At 36.1% G+C, this 20,490-nt stretch overlaps 1 protein-coding gene across 5 annotated transcripts in view; it reads right to left on the reverse strand.

Moving 5' to 3' along the window:
* Positions 1 to 20,490, reverse strand: part of LOC139152558 (dynamin-1-like) — a 38,726-nt gene that overhangs the window by 12,294 nt on the left and 5,942 nt on the right. For 3 of the 5 annotated variants that reach the window (XR_011556652.1, XM_070725772.1, XM_070725770.1), the window contains exons 3-15: positions 18,143 to 18,292; positions 12,558 to 12,761; positions 11,805 to 11,903; positions 10,375 to 10,535; positions 9,317 to 9,459; positions 8,610 to 8,813; positions 7,836 to 7,974; positions 7,362 to 7,448; positions 6,880 to 6,950; positions 4,923 to 5,004; positions 2,429 to 2,542; positions 1,971 to 2,080; positions 838 to 976 (exon numbers count right to left, since the gene is read on the reverse strand). Coding sequence is in view for 4 of the 5 variants with exons in the window: in XM_070725772.1 (XP_070581873.1) it covers positions 838 to 976; positions 1,971 to 2,080; positions 2,429 to 2,542; positions 4,923 to 5,004; positions 6,880 to 6,950; positions 7,362 to 7,448; positions 7,836 to 7,974; positions 8,610 to 8,813; positions 9,317 to 9,459; positions 10,375 to 10,535; positions 11,805 to 11,903; positions 12,558 to 12,761; positions 18,143 to 18,292 (1,703 nt within the window). In the remaining variant the exon portion in view is untranslated. Of the gene's footprint in view, positions 1 to 837; positions 977 to 1,970; positions 2,081 to 2,428; positions 2,543 to 4,922; positions 5,005 to 5,195; positions 5,257 to 6,879; positions 6,951 to 7,361; positions 7,449 to 7,835; positions 7,975 to 8,609; positions 8,814 to 9,316; positions 9,460 to 10,374; positions 10,536 to 11,804; positions 11,904 to 12,557; positions 12,762 to 18,142; positions 18,293 to 20,490 lie in introns of all 5 variants that reach the window. The other 2 variants (XM_070725774.1, XM_070725773.1) reach the window with 1 other exon arrangement.

A 20,490-nucleotide genomic window follows, 5' to 3' on the forward strand; every position in this document is an offset into this window, starting at 1 on the left:
AATATGAACTGCTTTCAGAAGTCTAAACATGGATTCTCAGTGCTGCTATGGATGATAAACTGATGTATAACTTTCCATGCAAAACTGAAACATGGATTGAAATCTAAATCAAAATGAAAATCATGCATTCATTTTTTCCTACTTTGGCATGGAAGGAATTTATAAGGCAAGGAAACGTAATTTTCTGGTGAGAACAGCGAGCTTTATTGTAAAATTGTTGCTCAAAAACAACAAAAGACAATCTTAAAGCAGACTGCCATGGCAGTATGCAATATTTCAATTCATTATGCAGTAATATAACATGCAAGCTGTGTGTTAATTAGATCCATATTGATCATGTGAGTCCAATGAAACCTGATTCACAAAATCATCATCATTCCAATCACATTCGTTGGGAGATGTCAACTTAATTTTTGAAATGAAAGTGAAATCATCTCTATTTTGATCAACTAGATTAAGAATTTGCGGATGGCAAGATTTGGTTTTGTTTATCCCAAAATTTTGATTGAGTGGTAAAATGACCAAATTTTAAATTGTTGAGATCTAATTTTTCTACTGCTGTCACCCAGTTGTACATGCAAAAAGTGACATTGCAGAAGATTGACGACATTATTCAAGTCTTTGCTAACCCTCTGGTAGCTCAATAATGCTTGCTAGAGTCAGTACTTTGATATACTAGAGCTCCTGTACAAATTTCACTCTAATGATATACTAGAGCTCCTGTACAAATTTCAATCTAAAACAATCAAACGACAACCACTGTATCATTCATTGGTCAGATAACAACAACAATAATCATTTCGAAAACAAAAGTTGACAAGGATTGAGATTACTTACACTTTCTTCAGCTTTACTTTCATCGTCTTGTGTTCTTTCAGGATAGACTCCAGCACGTAGGAATGAAGCCTTCCAACTGTCCACAGTCTCCTGTGAGTCTGCACCCAACTCAAGCTGTTTGTAATCTTTGTAGACATTCCTAAAAGATTCATGGAAAAAAAGGCAAAAAATGTGACGACTCAATCACTTGCAGGGTATCTTCATTACATGATTGCCACACTTTGCCAGAAATTTGAACATTTGTGGCAGACCAAGGAATTTCATGTCCTAAATTGTATGGCTTCCCAATCCTGTGGATTCAAATTTGCCGTTACATCAAGAGCTGCACTCACACAAGCTTACTTATACAGCACTGGAAATCAGTGAAATGAGCAGTTCTATTGAGCATTGAATATACTTAAGGTAGAACGCACCTCGGGGACAGACATTTGGACTCTCAAACTTTACAGTTCTCTTCTGATATACCACATGTGGGGGTTCATTTTAAAGCTCTTGGTGAAAGAAAACTTTTCACCGGCTTAGTTTTTTGAAATTCGAAAATTTTTATTTTTCGCCATAGAGTTAACACAGGGATGGCGGCCATTTTGAATTTCTAATATCAGTAAATCTTGGGTTATTTGTTTCTCTAGTACCAAAATTTGCACGGTGACCCCCTATTTTTATTCTTGATTTTGAAAGAGAATGATTGAAAGATTCCTTGAGGAAAGTTAGAGCAAAAGTTTAAGTCTTTTACTTTCGAGGTGCATATTACCTTAAACGGGGCAGGTCCTTTATCAGTTTTATCTCTGGGCAAATTGTCATGTTATTGACCATGCACAAATTCCAAATCAGAACAAAGGACTTAAATCACATAAACTGTCAGTGTCAACAACCATTAATGTGAGAACCAGGGATTTAATACTGCCCCTTTAACATTGTCCCAGGCACAATGTATGCTGCTGACACAAGAAGCTTTAAACATTTTGATCTATCCAAATAACTTCTCTCAGAATTAAATTTGAAAATAGATGAAATAGATGGATTCTTGATTCTGCATTGGTTTTAGCACACAGCGGATGCAACATAGAGCATTTTGCCAAGAGATCAACCAAAACTATTTCCTCACTCTGACACTCATTGTACAGAGTCCTTACCTCAAATCAGGATTGAACAGTGCAAAGGTATGTTTCTTTGACATAAAGCCTGATTCAACATCCCTGAGTTTCAATCCATCGAGTAGTAACAGATATTTCTTGTCTTTTTCCTACAATGCAAACATCATCAGGGTCAACGGTTAAAAAACAAGCATACTCAGAGAGTTAGTTTATACTCCTCATTCTCTAACAACCAAACTTACAGCCACAAATGATAGAAAATCTTGCAGCAAATCAGCTTTCAGATTTTACATTACAATTAACTTTGATAAAATGCCATATGATAGGAACTTCACATCCAATCGCAAGCACCGATTTTGTCAATAAAAACATTGGACATATCTCTGTGTCTGTAAAAGCATTGGACATATCTATTGTGGTAGTAATTCTCTAACTCACATGTTGCATTGTATCAAACATTTTATCATCAAGAATAATTTCCATAAATTTCCAATTACCTCTTCATCTTTGTACCATGATAAACTTTCAGCAGTTAACACAAACCAGTAATCCTTTGAACCACCTTTCATAAAACTGATGTTTTGAATTGTCAGCCAGCCTTTACGGATTACCTGAAACAAAGACAAAAACATCACCATTAAATCAATCTCTCTCTTGGATGTAGAAAGTCGGAATGTAGTTTGGTGTAAAATGACATTTTTTTAAAGTTTGATTCATAGCGTGTCTCTTCAAGAACTCCCTAAACATGATCTGGTTTCAGTGTGTCTCTACATTGTTTGATCTCTGGTCTACATCTGTTGACAACACCAGCTGGGATTGCAGCATGCTGTCGCTGGACAAATACAATTGTATGCCTTGTTACACTGATCAAATATACGCTGGCATATACTGGATTTTAATTTCCTCTATTAGCAATGAGTAGTTCTCTGTGCTGATGTATAGCGTAAAATTCAAATTCAAATTAATTGCAGGATATGGCAAACAACAACCTAAGCCTTGACCAATGCACGTTTTACCCCTATACTACCCCTATATGTAGGGGTTTAGGTCTGAAAGGGTTAAACTTAGCAATATTTGTCAGCTGTACACACCTACCCGGTATAAACAGATTTTTCAGGTATTTAATTGTGTTTCAAGGCCACTGAGATCACGTATTTGTGAAGGGAGTTTACTGTATATGAATGAAAACCTCATTTTGGACTACACACTTGTGTTAATCAGAGTTCATATGCATGGCTGCTAAGTACTGACTGACATTGGCCCTAGATTTAATTTTGTATGCCAAATTTTTCCATTTGATCTTTGGATGATATCATTGTAAAATTAGTCACATCAATGAAACCATTACCGTATTTTGGAAAGATATCATTATGGTATTTTTAATGGCCACTGAATTACAATTTCAAGATAGAAATTTGAATATTCTGAAATAAAGATACTGCAAACATTTGTTCAAATCAACAATATGGGATGCTTTGCTATATCAAACAAACTATTCTATTGTGACCTCAGTCAGTTGCCGCAGATGTTGGTTGCATTTCTGTTAAATGACCTTGGGTATCAAGGGCGAAAGGTCACAGGATAGGGAAGGTCAACAGGAAGTGACAACATCTGCAGCCTTGACGACAAACCTACAGGAAGGCTTGGTGCAGACTACAGCAATATCAGTGTCTTGTTGTCCTTAGAATCACAATGACAGTTAGTGTGACAGTCTAGGTATCCATGGATGATTCATAAATTGTGTATTTGATGATGCAATTAACTCAGGGTAACAAATTCCTGAGTAGAAAGCCGTGAGTTGCAAAGCTTTGTGGTGTAAATTCCTCAGTAAAGCACCATGGAACAGTTTGTTGTGACAAGCACCGTGTGTTCAATGTGTGGTGTTTTTCCCATCACCAAAAATAACCTGCATGACTGCATGAGATGTGTTATGGGTTAACACTTAGGTTTCAGGGCAGCATTCATAATCCAAGAAATACCGTTATAGACCAACTCCATGGCCAAGTGCAAGGAGGGCGTATCCCCTGTGTTAAAGCATAGGAGATTGCTCCTCTTGCACTGGGCCATTGGTTAATTTACTGTTAGTCTACTGTTACAATATAACTCACTTGTAACAGAAACATTCTGTAATCAAACTTGCAACAAACACATTACATACGGTACTATTGCAAATTTGAAATTGATAGCTAACAGTACACACTTGGCTAGATGATGAACCGTGGAAAGTGATTACATAGAAAGACAGAAATATTGTATTTTATCATTGAAATTGTTCATGGTAGGATGGTACATTGGGGTTATTTCTGGCTTAAACCTCACTCACAAAACAACATGAAGAGTATCGGAAACATGACTCTCTTCACAGTAGACAATCAGCAATTTGCCGAGGATTTTGATGTCAACCTTGAGACAATCCCCACAGCTCAAACACTGCAGGTAAATCTCTATAGTCCATCAGAAAATTACATCTTCATTGCTAGCAATACAAATGGCACTTGCAAATCTATATTGACAGTCCCAGATTTGAACAATTTCAATGACTTTCTAATTTGTCTCACCCATTGTCTATTTCAATATGGTATGAATGCTGCCATGACAACCAGTAATCAGCTGGAGAACATTATAGATGATTGATTTGAAATGTATCCTGACATGCAGCTGAGATACAGACAGAAAACAGACAATCCAGAGAGATGAACAAATTATAAAAAGATTCATGCTTTTCTATCGATATCAGTTTTGGAATAATTTAAAGTTTATACTAGCATGTAGATAAGAATTTAAGGGAAAATTGTTTTGTGTTATTCGGATCACGCAGAGAAAGCTTTAAAAATGTCGCTTTTTTTTAAAGCACATTTGAAAAGTTGCACACCCTATGGTTGAATGGTAGCTACCAAGGTTTGCAAAGCAGGGATGGTCTATCTGGTCTAGACTACAGCATGAAAGAGGGGTGTTTAGCTTCAAGTCTGATAGGCAAACAAGGAAAAATACCTGGTGTCCTATTCTCTGTTGTCTGGGTCCATTTACGTTACTACGTTTATCGCCTACGCCTCTCATGGCTTGATGTTCCGCACTATACACAAAACAAAATCGGGAAATCATATTTGCCATGCTGATTTGGGTCATGCAGGGACATACAAGTTAATACAGTTTGTTGAAAATTAGTCTTGCAAAGTAGAGTAATTTAAAAATAAAAGGTGTGTCAGTAGTGGTGATGGAAGATGAATGATGCAGATATGTGTGATCCCTTTGCTGCGGCTTTACCTGGTTGCCTAGAGATTGTTTCTTCTTTACCAAGGCGGAGCTTTCTGATTTGCTTTGTGCACTGTAGATGCATGGAAGAAGGGTGGATTAGCAGACATACAGACAGAAGAGCACACTCACACGAAAGAACACCATTGATAACTATGCTGTAGTTATCAGTGGATCAAGGCTTTTTTTCAATGAAGTCAAGCTGTTCGATTGAGAATCAACTGATGATTTAAGGGTTCAATTTGAGGATAAACTTCACACTACACGAGATACGAACGACAAATATGGATAAATTTTTCACTCTGCAAAATGTTTTGTTGATCGAGTTGAGAAACTATGAATTTTCACAACAATGATCACAAATGAAATGTCTTATTGGTGACAGGCATTGATTGATTCTTGAAAATCTGCTCTTTGAGCTAATAATTAATTCATGAAAAAACGGAGGAAAAATTGAAAGCACTCGAAAAGTTGAACTCCTATCTGCCATGAACTCAATGTTAGTAGCATAGTAGAAAACATATATGGGCAGGGTTGCTTTGTTAGAAATTGCTTCGGCAGATATCTACAATATCTTGGTTTGGTTTGTTAGAAACTGCTTTGGAAGATATCTACAATATCTTGGTTTGGTTTGATGAAAACTGCTTTGGCAGATATCTACAATATCTTGGTTTGGTTTGTTGTAAACTGCTTTGGAAGATATCTGCAGTAACTTGGTTTGGTTTGATGAAAACTGCTTTGGCAGATATCTGCAATATCTTGCTTCCGTTTGTTAGAAACTGCTTTGGCAGATATCTGCAATATCTTAATTTGGTTTGTGACAAACTGCTTTGGCAGATATCAGCAATATCTTGGTTTGGTTTGTTATTCTGGTATTTGGAAAAGGAGGACACGACTGCAATACACCAAACAATCTGAAAGACAGCCTACACAATCATTTATAAAGAATAAATATTTGACGACTCTTCTGTAATTTGAGTTGTAAAGAAACTTGCTGAAGACAAAAGTGATGATAATTTGGGACAGTTCATGAACGATGTAGTGAAATGACAAAATAAAACAAAATCCTCTGCTCTCTTTAAATGCAGAAATGGAAGACTTTTTGCATGGGAAGAATATCAAGACACCCTCAAGTGATACGCATATGAAAATTATTTTCAGCTATGATAAGAACCAGCATACCGGTAGCTTAGTATAATTCAGAGGATATGAGCATTTGCATCAGTTTTTATATTTCAATTATTATTCGAGTAAGTTGCAGCTGGAAAAGTATTGATAACAAATCATCTATAAACAGAATTTACTCTGGTTTGCAATGGTTATCGAAATATGGTGATTACAATTGATAACATACACTTTAAACAGATAACAATTCTCCATGTGCAAGGGATCATATTCATACTACATTGACAAACAGTTCAATGCAAAATGAATGACAAACTTTGCACAGAAACATTAACGATGTACATTTTGTAGTTTTCCACAATAAATTCTGTCTGCCTTTGTATCTGTGGATATCAGTACCTATAACTATACATATGTCTGTAAATGTATCTGCATGTGTCCGTATGCATATCTGTGCATCCAATGTAACATTTCTATATGTTGGAGTGTCCCTGTATGTATGTCACTGCCTGCGAATTTGTGTGTTTTGTCCGTGTTCTGTATTTCTCTGTTTTTGTGTGATTTCACTTACTTCGCGAAACCAATGAAGTCTTCATGGTTGGTGTTCATGTAAGCCAACTGAATATCAACCAGCATCATAACCTACAAACACAAAGAATCATCATTTGCATAAAGAGTTGTGTGACCCAATGAAATTGATGATCACAACTTGTTATCCAACGGTTTGAGTTGTAAATGTATTTTCAATATCTGGGTTGGAAAACCGGAAAGTAAACTTATCAATGCTGCCATCAGAGATCAGGAAGTATATCATATTTTTCAGGGAATGATCCTGTTCTGGTTCATAGTGATGGAGAAAGTGGCAGTGCGTTAAAATTTTTCTGCCTGTTCTCAACAGATTACATTGATATCATAATTCAACTTAGACAAGCAGAGTGACATCACTGGAAGGTTTAGAGTGATAAACTAGAAAGTTTAGAGTACTACTGGAAAGTTTCATCCACTTGGTGTAAGAATGATGGATTGGTAACTTTGAGGAAAACTGACACTTACCTGATCTTTGGTTTTCTGTTCGGTTTCTCTGATGTGCATTGTGACAATACGCTCTGTTTCCTCCCGTAGTCGAGGGTAACGATTCATCTGATGAAGCAAAATGAAAACATCAAACAACATCTTCATGAACAGAATGTACTAACAACACAAATACAACCAGTACATCAGTTTTGTTTATCAGGTGTACATAAAATCTGCTTGTAATATGTAAGGAATTTTTGTGTTTGTGTCTTGCAGTGCAATCTACATTTTGATGTCATGCAGTGACCTACTTTTTTGTAATATGGGTTTTCGAAACAAAAATTTGAACTAAATTTGTGAACATTCGTGATTGATCACTTGAATTTTGAGAAAATTCCTGTTCAGCTACCTTTTTCTCACCAAACCTTGCAGGCTGGTATGATTTCTAGATACAGTGAAATATTCCCATTTCCTTGGGAATTTGGGAATTATTTTCCAAGGAATATACTTTACCTTTTCACCACATTTTCTGACCACATTGGTCAGCTCTGTAACTACCATATCAACACATTTCAATGCTGGTTCCTTCAGCCTCGCTATCTGTCTTTTCACAATGGTTTCAAACGCCATGTCTGGTGTGAACAATCCAACACTGTGAAAGACAAGAGTAAATGCATTTCATGTTTGTTGTTGGAAAATGACTTCAATCAGTATCCAATGTATCACATCAGGGGTGTATTGGTTCTTCAGACAGGATGCAACTCTACTTGTCACTGATTAAATTTAGAAGTTCTAGTATATGTTGTCAACAATCCGATGAGTACAACACTCTGTAAATGCCTTCTAAACATGGAATAAACACCTTTTGACAAAGATAAAGAAAAGCTATGCTGAATTCCTTAAACTTAGTGACACAATAAGTGGCCATGTTTCTGTAGTGATCATTCACTCATAAACACTGGACAAGTGGTTGTGTTACTGACCACACTGCATGCTTTGAAACTGATGAAATATTTTGTCCGATCTATGTATGGACTTAACCACATTGCATGTTGTGAAACTGATGATACTTTGTACCCGATCTACGCAAGTCTATCCCTTTACAAAGGTAACATAGGGGAGACATTCTTGCTGATTAAATTCCCAAAGATGAGTAACTGTTTGTAAATCATCTCAAATATAATACACATAACGTTAACTCAAAAAAAATTTGAAAACTGAACTTGGTCTGATATATCTGACAGTAAACATTATTACATTTACAAACTATTAAGTACTCCCACTCACCGTACACCATGGATATTCTTGATGGCATAACTGATCTCTCGTCTCAGTTCCTTCTCATCATATTCCATTTTCACCAATTCAAACGGAAATCTTTCATGGAATATTCTGTTAATCTTTGCACCACCGGACAGCTCTAAAGTGTCTATTTCATCACCAGCGCCCTCTATCCTTTTCTCGAAGTCCACCCCAAACTGTTGAATCATTCTGAATTCAAGAAATCACACGCGAAGACATTTTGAGTGTATGGTTTCACGTCTGATGTGACAGGGGAGGAAAATCTGACAGAGAGCTTTCAAAGACCTTAAAATCAGGCCAATCTTAACCAATTGTCTTCGAGACTGAAGTAAGAACAATGTTAACTGACCAACATCAAAACTGAAGCCTGGCCAATCTTCACTGACTGACATCAAGGCTGAAGCCAGGACAATGTTCATTTACCCAACACCACAAGCCCTACTGAATGAATAATTTCACCAAGTTTTCCACTGTCCAATATTCAAGGAATAACAGTAATTGTTGACAAGAGATGTGCCTTTATCTTCCCAAAACTACAAAATTGACCTCTATCACTTTCTACCACAGTGTCATCCTCTCATCAAATATCTTCCGAAATATTCAAGACATCCTACAAGCAAACTTTTACATTTTATTTTTTTCTGATTTTATAAATCCTACAGTGTTTACAAATAATACAAGACAACACTTACTGAAGCATGGCTTTGGTCTTCCTTGACGGATCGTCTGGTCGGATGTTTTTATACTCTGCAACCTCCTTCTCCATGGATAACATTTGCCCCTGAAGTTTACTGCGTAATGTTGGCAGTGTGTCTCGTATGTGATTTGTGAGTTGCTATCAGAGAAATCATTGAATGAAAAACATGAGAGAAAATCTAAACATGAATTGAGTCAATTGTAACCTTATCATGCGAAGTTCATATGTCACCATCAGGTCAAGTTGGTTATAACCAATAAGGTATAACAGGCCTCATACTACTACGTGTATAGGTTGCATTTTAACAAATTCTGGCTGTCCGAAGGCCCCTGAATGCCTAGAGACTGTAAGTATGATTTTTACTGACCAAACTAGGCATAATCTACCATGCTAAGTGGGTACAAATATAAAAAGATTTTGGCTCAATACTGCCTTTTTTACTCATTTGGGCAAATGGAGAAGTGATATCGTCTCACAGGATAAGTGTTAAACTATATCTTGTGCAAACAGATCAGTAATAGAAACTATCCCTGCACACTATGATGCAATTCTATCATTATCACTGCATTTTGCACAAACTGAATTTACCATGGATACATTGTATAAAGAAACACAGTCAGTGGCTATGGTTGAGCTTTGGGAATAAAACCTGTCTTGAAAGTACAAAGGGACATTTGAGGTCTCACGGCTGATATGAATCTAGTGGTTGCAATATATTGCCTAGTTTCTGTCGCAGATTAAAACATTACATATAGATGTTAGGGTGCTCCAAAAGGTATATAGAGGAAAAGACAACATTCTCTTTATTAGTATGTTGACAGCAAAACATGACAGTCAATTTATGAAAAAGTAAGCAATATAACTGTGTATTGAAATGCTAACTAGCCATCCCTTTAATATCTGAAGCTGTGGAGAAAGCATCGCTTTGGCACGGCAATATCTTTATTATCATTGTCATTAAAATTGATATACCATATCACTGAATATTGTATTGTCACAAGTACGTTGACGGGAATTGGAAACGACAGAAACACAATGAATTCGGCAAAGTACCTGATTGAGAGACTTCTGAAGATAAGGAGTTCCCAGTCTGTCAGCTAGATGTCTGTATGATGGGTGACTCAGGAAAAATTTTCTCTCTGCAGCTAATGCAGCTTTGATGTCTTTTCTGCCCTCGATGTCTCTCTGACTTCTGTTCACGACACCAATGTACCCTGGCATTCACACAAAAAAAACAGTGTCAATGACACTGTGCTCCCATTTTAAAGAAATACTATGTACTAGCAGTGTTCGAAATCCGTGGAAAATATCAACCAGTCACCAGGACTGGTAACTTCAAAACGTTGCCTGTCCTGCCAAAAACTTACCAGTCCTGATACTGCGATTACTTTATGTGCCTAAGTATTTTTGTTATGCGCTGCTGAGTAGGATGAATTAACGGGAAAGAAAACTGTCTTGCCATAAAATTTGAATGGGAGCCCAGAGAAAAAATAGCAGACATAGTTTTAAAGAAGACTCCCCACGCTAAAGTGAACCTGTCCGCCGGACTGGTAACTTTTTTATTTTACCAGTCCGGCAGAAAAACAACCAGTCTCGGACTGCCGGACAGGTGTTATTTCGAACACTGGTACTAGTACACACATGACATTGCCTTCCTACGGATTGATTACTGAGAAAATTTCACTGCAAGTGCAAATCAATCTTATACCCAGCAATATGAAATGCTCCACCTCATAATGACCTCTGCACCTGCTTTGAAAGTGATGGGATAAACAGTTTCAAAGAAGAGTTTTTGACCAAAAATAGCAAAAATTGCCCCAAAAAATTCAAGTATGTAAATTTCACCATAATTTCAATGGATCCTATTTTTGTCATCACAAGGAACCTACACCCAAAATTTTAAAGCAATCGGACCATTGGTTTCAGAGAAGAAGACTTTTTTAACTGAAATGGGAAAAAAATAGAGAAAAAAATCATTAACAATAGAAAGCAGCCAATATTGACATCAAATCAATATAGTTAAATGAGTGTGGCCTAAGGTACCTAAAAACCAAATATGACAATGATCAGATGAGTAGTTCCTGAGTTCTTGATTTTTTACCATTTTAGCATTTTTTCTACCTCATTTACATATTTATGAGACTGATATGTTCATTTTAACGATGGCACAGCTACATCACAAATGGCACCACTACTTCAAAAATCAGCTTAACCCATGCAGTGGTTCCAGAGTTTTTGATATGTCCGTCCGTCCGTCAGTCCGTCCATATACACATACAGACATACAGACAGACATTACATACAGACTTTTTCCAACGGTATAACCTCCCAGATGCCATATATGTATGGCAGATGGAAGCAAAAAAACGGGTTGAAAATCAAAGAGGTAACCATTAAATAGCTGCTAAAAAGTTGAAATTTGAAGAATTGCAGATAACAAACAAAATCTGGTGACTTAACAATTTCTGTCAGGAAAATTTTACCTCTTCTGAGTGGTAATAATCTGTTTTCTAGGATATCCCTGGCATCTGTACCATCATCCATAAGATCTAGTTTGGTAATCACACCTATGGTCCGTAAACCTGTTCAAAAACAATATTGGAATAAATCATGATATCACCTTTGACATAACAATTTTCAAATGCATGGAAGGTATTTTGGGCCTGTCTTACTCATAATTATCAGAGTGCTCTTTCATAATTCTTTGACATAATGCAAGCAGATTTGTATTTATTTCTATTGCTGATTTGCATACTGACAGTAAATCATCTGCTTTACAATTGTGATTTCAAGAGAGATATTTCAAATGCAGCCAATCAGATTCCATTTCTAGATAATGATCTGAATGCAGCCAATCAGATTTCATTTCTGGATAATGATCTGAATGCAGCTAATCAGATTCCATTTCTAGATAATAATCTGAATGCAGCCAATCAGATTCCATTTCTAGATAATAATCTGAATGCAGCCAATCAGATTCCATTTCTAGATAATAATCTGAATGCAGCCAATCAGATTCAATTTCTAGATAATGATCTTAATGCAGCCAATCAGATTCCATTTCTGGATAATGATCTGAATGCAGCCAATCAGATTCCATTTCTAGATAATTATCTGAATGCAGCCAATCAGATTCAATTTGCATTTCTAGATAATGATCGAAATACAGACACATTCACATTGCTCATAAAATAAATACATCCAGATAATGAATGCCGGAAGTCTCATAAACCAACCTTGCGGATCAACTTCCTTTGCTAATTTCAAAGCATCAGAGTTGGCTAAATCAGTGTTAGCTGGCGTTACAGCAAGAATTAAACAACTTGGTTTCTGTATGAACTCCAATACCATGCTTTTAATCTGCGTCTCAATATCTGGAGGTTGGTCTCCCACTGGTACCTTGGTCATGCCCGGCAAATCAATTAATGTCAGATTCAAAACTGAAAAGAAAATAATGATGATAATGATAACACTTATGAGAAGAAAATATCACAGATTAATGTACATAAATAACAGATTATCCATGAAAACTAGATGGAAACAAAGAATCAACAGAAAACTTAAATTGACACCTACTGATCTTGGGTAAGACAAACATCTTGAGATTTCATTTAGTTTTAATAGGCTGAGAACATGTTATCGAGTTTATTAACCCTCTGAGTGCCAAATTCAATTTTTTCTTGCCTTTATAAAATGTACTCCGGTCAAATCTTTTCAGATTTTTGCCAAAATTTTGATGAAAACTGTAACCAATGAAATGTGAGGTCCATCTGGTACAAAATTATCTGAAAAATTACAGAAAAATTCACAAAAATTGGTACAATGTTGCACTAAAATTTTGGCGGGAAAAATTACAGCACTCAAAGGATTAATGTCACTGGGTGGACACATCGTTGTACTGATGGTGATAGCTCATGTAGCTGGCTGCCAGCAGGCAGGTTCAAGTGCCACACTGATACACATCTCACTACAGCACAATAAGGTTTTTTCCTCGAACATATACCCGGTAGTCACTGCCACCAATCCCACAATGCTTGTTAGGAATCAGTCAAACAGGCAGAGATATAAGCAATTTCGGGTTTGCAAATCGAATAATAGTGTCAATGACACTGTCCTCCCATTTTGCAGCGATACTAACTACTAGTACACACATGACATTGCATTCTTACAGGTTGACTAAGAAAATTCCGTTGCAAGTCCAAATTAATCTTATACCCCAGCAATATGAAATGCTCCATCTCATAATAACTTTTACACATCTGACAGAAAACAACCCTAGGATCAAGACTATCATGTTTTACAGCAATCCAACAAATACTTTGGGAGAAAATGATTTTTTGACAAAAAATGGGAAAAATTGCCCCAAAAATACAAATATGAAAATTTCACCACAATTTGAACAAATCTGACAAAGGCCAACCCTAGGATCATACAAACAAGTTTTCAAGGCAATGGGATGAGTGCTTTCAGAAAAGATTTTTTGACAAAAAAACGGGAAAATCGCCAAAAAAATACAACTTTTAAAATTTCACCACAATTTGAAGAAATGTAACTTAGGTCACTATAAAGAGCCTGCATACCAAGTTTCAACCAATCTGGCCAGTGGTTACAAAGTTTTAGCAATTTGCAGGATTTTTCCTTTTTTCCCCTTCATTTGCATATTTTTGACTTTGTCATGTTTATTTCAACAAATTCACATCTCCACCCCTCGATGCCTGTCAACCAAATACTAAGATGGTAGGTGCTGCGATTTAAGAGTTTTTAATGTTGACAGACATACATCCGCACATAATAACAAACATACATACATACATACAGACAGACCATAGACCCTCCAAAAAACGCGGGTCTACAGAAAGACAGACAGACAGACAGATAGACATGCATACATTTGTTTTTACAGCTTTTAATCTCCAACAGCAGACCAACTTGTCAATATTAGCTTGATCAACTTGATACTACCAGTGTTCTCCCCAGAAATTTCTGAAACAGGATCGGCTAATTTGCATAACAATACATATGTAAATGTTATGTTAATTATGCAATACATACATCACTCCATAGCATCAGAAAAAATCCCACAATAAAAGGATAAAGTAAAATCTTTATGCACTTTAAGCACTTCATATATACATCCATATTTCATTCAAAGTCTTCCAGTTTTTTTCTAGAATAACATTCAAAATCAGACGTTTTATTTGATCCTCTGTTACTACCCGTACATGTTTGTCTCTAGCCAGATTGCTATTCTAAAACCATGGACGTCTTTTTTAAACGTCCATGGCAAAACAGTTACACGGACAAGTTCATACGGGACTGAATATTGCACTTACAATTCGGAGTCAGAGGAGTATGCCTGCAGAGAAATATGTTGACTTTAAAACTCAATTCATAATAAAGAGAAGCCCTAAAATATTGATACCAGGTATTTTCAAGAACAAGATTTGAAATTGCATCGACTTCTACTTCGAGAAACATACGAAACTTTGACAATTGCGTTGAGCACACTTGAACACACGCGACCTTTGAACCTATACTGTATACCCTAACCGTACGTACATAGCTGCTGTATTCAGATGATCACACAAATGATTATCTCAGCTCATGTAGTTCCTTTTCTTTCATTTCATGGTGCCTTGAATATTGTAAAACGGGTCATGGGTTTTGAAACTGGATCAAGTGCAATTGTTTCATAAAGTCAATTGAACAAATCCATGCAAGTTACGAATGCGTGACACGAGGTGACACACATGGCTTCAACGTCATGTTGACGTATTGCTACACAGATCTCGAAATGGCTAACTCGGACACGCAACGATCTGAACACACGGCAGTACCATACATTTTTGCATCTAATTTTGTCTCAATCAATCGTACGATTTCAGCCACTTCTGATCGAAATCACTTTTCCTGACCTTCGGATTCTTACCAGTGCGAGACATTGGTGGCAACGGCAGTTCAACCAGTTGCCTATAGTATAGATGCTTTGACCATCGAACTACCTCCATGCTTTGACTGAGTGCCCGCTGGCAAAGATGCAACACCGAGCCTTTCGTTGAGTATACTCCATGTCCGTTGTATAAAATGGCCGTTATCTGTACGATCGGCAGCGTAACACATTTCATGCTTTTTGAATTTAAGTTTCATCCGTCTTAGCCGATGTTCATTTGCAATACGGCCGGCCTATTTATTCTCCTCACAGACAAGCGGACAAGCGCGACTTTGGGTGCTTTGCACCCGATAACCCTGCCTCATTGTGTGTAAAACACCCAAAGCATCGACATGAAAGGAGAACAGTCTAACCATTTCACACATTTTGGCGATGGAATAACCTTTTAATCATCTGGTACGTCGTGTTATCGCCACATTAGAACCGTCTCACACTTGATACGCTCGCTGAAATAAAAGTGACAAAATCGCCGCCGAGAAACAATAGGTCTTCAGCCACATTTAAAGAGAATCAGCGGACATGAAACAGGGTCGGCATGAAAAATAAAGGATCGGGCGAAAAATAAAGGATCGGGCGAAAAAAAAATAAAGGATCGGGGCCGATCCTGTTAAACGGCCTGGGGAGAACACGACTACTGCTTATTATAATATAGATGAGAGTTAATTACATTCTACTTAAAGTAAACAAGACTTGCTTATCAACATTTACGTCATAAAAAACAGCATATCTGTCAGGTTATAAAGAATCTTCAGCTGGTTATCTTTATCAGTATTTCATCCTATTAACCAAGCACATTTTAACTTTCAAATTAACATTGCAAGTAAGTTCTGTTGAATAAGTTGAGCCTGTAGGTACTCAGAGAAAGCACACAGAAGAGACAAATGTTTGCAACTTAAGAAGTTCAAGGTCATCAAGAGCATTTAAGGAATCATGTAACACTTTCATTGCACCGTTTACACAGATTGCATAATTGCTATAATAGCACATGAGGAATCTTACAGTCCAGCTTTACCATAAAAACCCTATCACTTTGACCACTCTTTTAATTGATCACTCTATTTTTTTCCTCAAAAAGTAATTTTATTTTATCCTTACCAAGTCAACCATAAATGGAAATTGGAACTTTCTCTACCTCTATTTATTTGACCAACCTATCATGATAAGCTATTATGAGCAATTTCATTTAGATAACATACAGAGCACAATATATGACGGTTCAGAATATGTCAAAGTTGGGATTCAGGAAACTTGCCTTTACATGTTTTAATCCTCCTTTTCACTATGAACTGTCAAAAAAGTTGAACATTCTAATAATTCTACACTAAAATTATTTGGCTTTGTTGATATCCTCATTAATTCAATTATTTAAAATCATATTAATTATTTTTCTGGGTGAATTGATAGGGTTTATACAGTACAAGAGTTACATACAATGTCAGTCAAATTCAGTTAAAACATCAATTACTGTTTAACATTGCATCATTCCTATAAATAGCACCTCAGCCAGGAACAGCACAATCATAATCTGCTCATTCACACAGGCAGTACTTGACTTTGAATGAATGACCTACTACATTTCACCTATGTACCAAATTTGAAAGCATGGCAAAAAGTACCACAAAATTTGCAAATTTCAGCTTGAGTTCACAGAGTCATCTTCAGGTCACTCCTAGGAACCTGCACACCCAATTAGAAAGTAATGGCATACACAGTTTCAAAGAAGATTTTTTTAACCAAAAATGGCAAAAATTGCCCCAAAATACAAATATGCAAATTGTACCATAACTCTGGTGAATTCTATTTTGAGTTTTCACAAGGTACCTGCACGCCGAATTTTAAAGCGATCCAACCATTGGTTTAAGAGGAAAAGATTTTTACTAAAATGGCAAAAAAGAAAAAAAAAATCATTAAAAATAGAAAGCATCAAATATTGACATCAAATCTACATGTTTAATTGAGTTGGTCCCAAGGTACCTTAAACCCAAATATGACAATGATCAGATGAGTAGTTCCCGAGTTATTGATTTTTGACCATTTTCGCTTTTTTTCTACCTCATTAGCATATCTATGGGCCTAAACAAGTTCATTTTAACAACGGCACATCTATATCATATATGGCATCACTACACCAAAAATCAGCTCAATACGTGCAGCGGTTTTGAGTTTTTGCGTTGGACGGACAGACATCCATACATACATACATACATACATACAGACAGACATCTCACATACAGACTTTTTTCAACCATATAACCTCCCATTGCCATATATGTATGGCAAACGGGAGGTAATAAAAGATGACTTGCATTGGGCTCTGCCTGTGTCGACTGATATATGTTAGTATAACAGTGCATCATCAAACGCCATTGCCCCAGCTTCAATATTTTCTACTTTGATCAAGATTTGAAAGCGCTGAAGATATAAAGTTACTCAGATAACCTAATCTGGAAATATATTCTAAAGGTTCTAAATTTTTGTTTGGGATGAAATATAAAATATCGCATGATAGCTACCGTCATGATTATGTCAAGGGTCATTGCCCTGGTGCAAAGTACATGTATGCTCGGTAGCTGGGCTCAGCACGCTTGCATACGCAAAGCTAGCATGGCTACATGTATCAACACCAGTGATAAAGAATAGCATCTTAAAAAATATTGATATCAAAGGAAAAAAACATCCACTATGAACAGTGAACTGTCATTTTCAGTTGAAATTACGTTTCTAATCTCACTCTGCCTGAGCTTTTGAGCATGAGCCCAGCTGTATTGTGATATTTATTATGTGGGGCCACCCTGGAGTTGACGGGTTATATGGAGGTGATGACCCTACGGAGTTGATGGCCTGCAGTAACAATAAAATGCATTTACTTACCATGTGGTGAGAACACCCTGAGATTGATTGGTATTGGAGATATTCCTTTGTTTTTTCCAGTCATTCTGTCAGTTTCAGCTTCGATCTCCATGCGAATTTCATCAAAATTTGCAAACTTCTTGTTTTTACAATGGAGAAATTCACCCCATTCTGAAAAAAAAAGTATGGAAACAATGCGTAAAGATAATGTATCTATTAAATATCAGTACAAATGACTGTGTTTGCTCAAAGTGGGAGATTTGAAACCAAGGTCTCTTTGGAGTGTATACAAAAACTCAGAGCAGAAGTGCATAAGGATATGATGAAAACACAATATATTGCAAACAATACATGTATAGCCATGCTGAAACAATGCCAACACCACTTCCCTATTTATGCTGGACCAGATCACTTTCATGTTTTTAATGCTAAGCAGCTGATTTAAGACCTAAAGAGTGTGATTTAAACCTAAACAGTGCACATCAGTCATCACTCTGCCAAACAAAAGTAATGTCAATTTGGTCTGATTACATTTTCAATGAACTATAAATAAACCCTGCTGGGTAGGCAAGCTATACCGATTATACGGTAGTACAACACAGAACAGCATAAGTATAGTTAGCACTGTTTGTGTTCAAATCCTGAAATCACTGCCCATACACCCAAAGTTTCTAAAAATTAAAATAATTTTCTCTAATTTTCTGAAAGAATTTTGGGGTCAAACAGATCATTTCAAAGGAGTAATTTAAAAGGACATTTGTGAAAATTTTCAGTGCACCGTCCACTCACTGTATACCATGGATAGTTTTGATTTCTACAGGCAGATCAAATTTCTGGGCTTTTTACTCATTCGTAAGGGTTTCAACAGGGAAAAGATTTAAAATTTCCAGTAGTATACAAACCCTTAATTAAAATTCACCAGACTGTCATAGTTTTTGTGGGCAAATTTGCCCTTTGGAGTTGCTATATTCAAAGATTGAACTTAATATTCTTGACGATGATTGAGAAGTGAACATAATTCAATTACATTGCTAAAATATAAAAATATATAAATGTGTAAAGATTGTATGATATTGTAGACAAAATGACTGAATCCTACTGATCAATATACATCCTTGATTCAAAGAATTCAGTGAGTTCTATTATAACACACCAAATGACACAAGCAATTTAATTACAAAATGACAAACCTAATTAAATCCAGTGGAGTAGAGTTACATGATTTCTAAAGTGCCTCTAATCCTATTCTTTGCCAGTTTGCAAATGTGGACACATTCAAACGATGCAATTCAAAGGATAGTGTACCTATTTGCAAATTTTTAACTGGTAGATTTTTGAAGGGCAAGTAATTTACTTTCACATCATAATCATAAAATATTGGAGACTCATATTACACTGGCGATACAAATGCAAATAGTCCCAGAATACCACAAAGAATTTCAATGCTATATACATAAGTTATGTAAAGACAATGAAATTTCATCACATATTGAAACGGAAACTGAAATACATGTACTTGTTTTAGAACTCAGTTTGATTTACAAGTATAAGTTGAATTTGGAAAGTGATCAACATCCTAGTTATTCTCAGGGATTATTATACAAATTCACAATTATAGAATACAATCATATGAATTTGGTGTTATTTACATTTTTAATTTTATAGGCAGAGAATAATTTTCACAACGCCGGAAACATGCCTCTGTATAGAAAGCTGTAGTATGATCCACATTTTGCAATCCTAGTCTTGAGGAAAAATCCTGCCATCTGGTTATAGTATTATTACTCAAAGTGATTTTGTCATTAGTTATGACCTACATGTACTTACAACCCATACATCTGAGCTATTGAATTTAAACATGACTGCTGAGTGTGGAAATCAAAAATTCCTTTCATTCAGGGATGATATTTGGCAAGTATTTAACAAATACACTATTTTTAAAATGTTGTTTGTGACAATGTTGATGATTTAATGGTATTCATGTCATTATAACCTTTGCTTTATCCTATACATAATCCTATGAGTAATATATTGCAGTACCAGCCTCAGCAATATCTTGAACACAATATGGACACACTACAATCAGATTGAGACACACAGACATGATTGCAGATTGACCACAAACACATTCTTTCAACAATTCAATTTTAGAACAAAAGCCCTTGTTAAAAACACCGTCATTTGCATATACCATTAACAGGCACTCAGCTGGGAATGTTTACAGTTATTACTGTGCCTTATAAACAAAACAGTTATATATCTTGAATATGCTACAGCACTGAATAAATTTTCTTGAGCAATTCACTGTACATCAGGTACGGCAATCTATCACAGATGTGTTTTGCATTCTAAATAGGTAGGAGTCACAG

Source organism: Ptychodera flava, chromosome 16, assembly GCF_041260155.1.
Source record: "Ptychodera flava strain L36383 chromosome 16, AS_Pfla_20210202, whole genome shotgun sequence".
NCBI lineage: Eukaryota > Metazoa > Hemichordata > Enteropneusta > Ptychoderidae > Ptychodera > Ptychodera flava.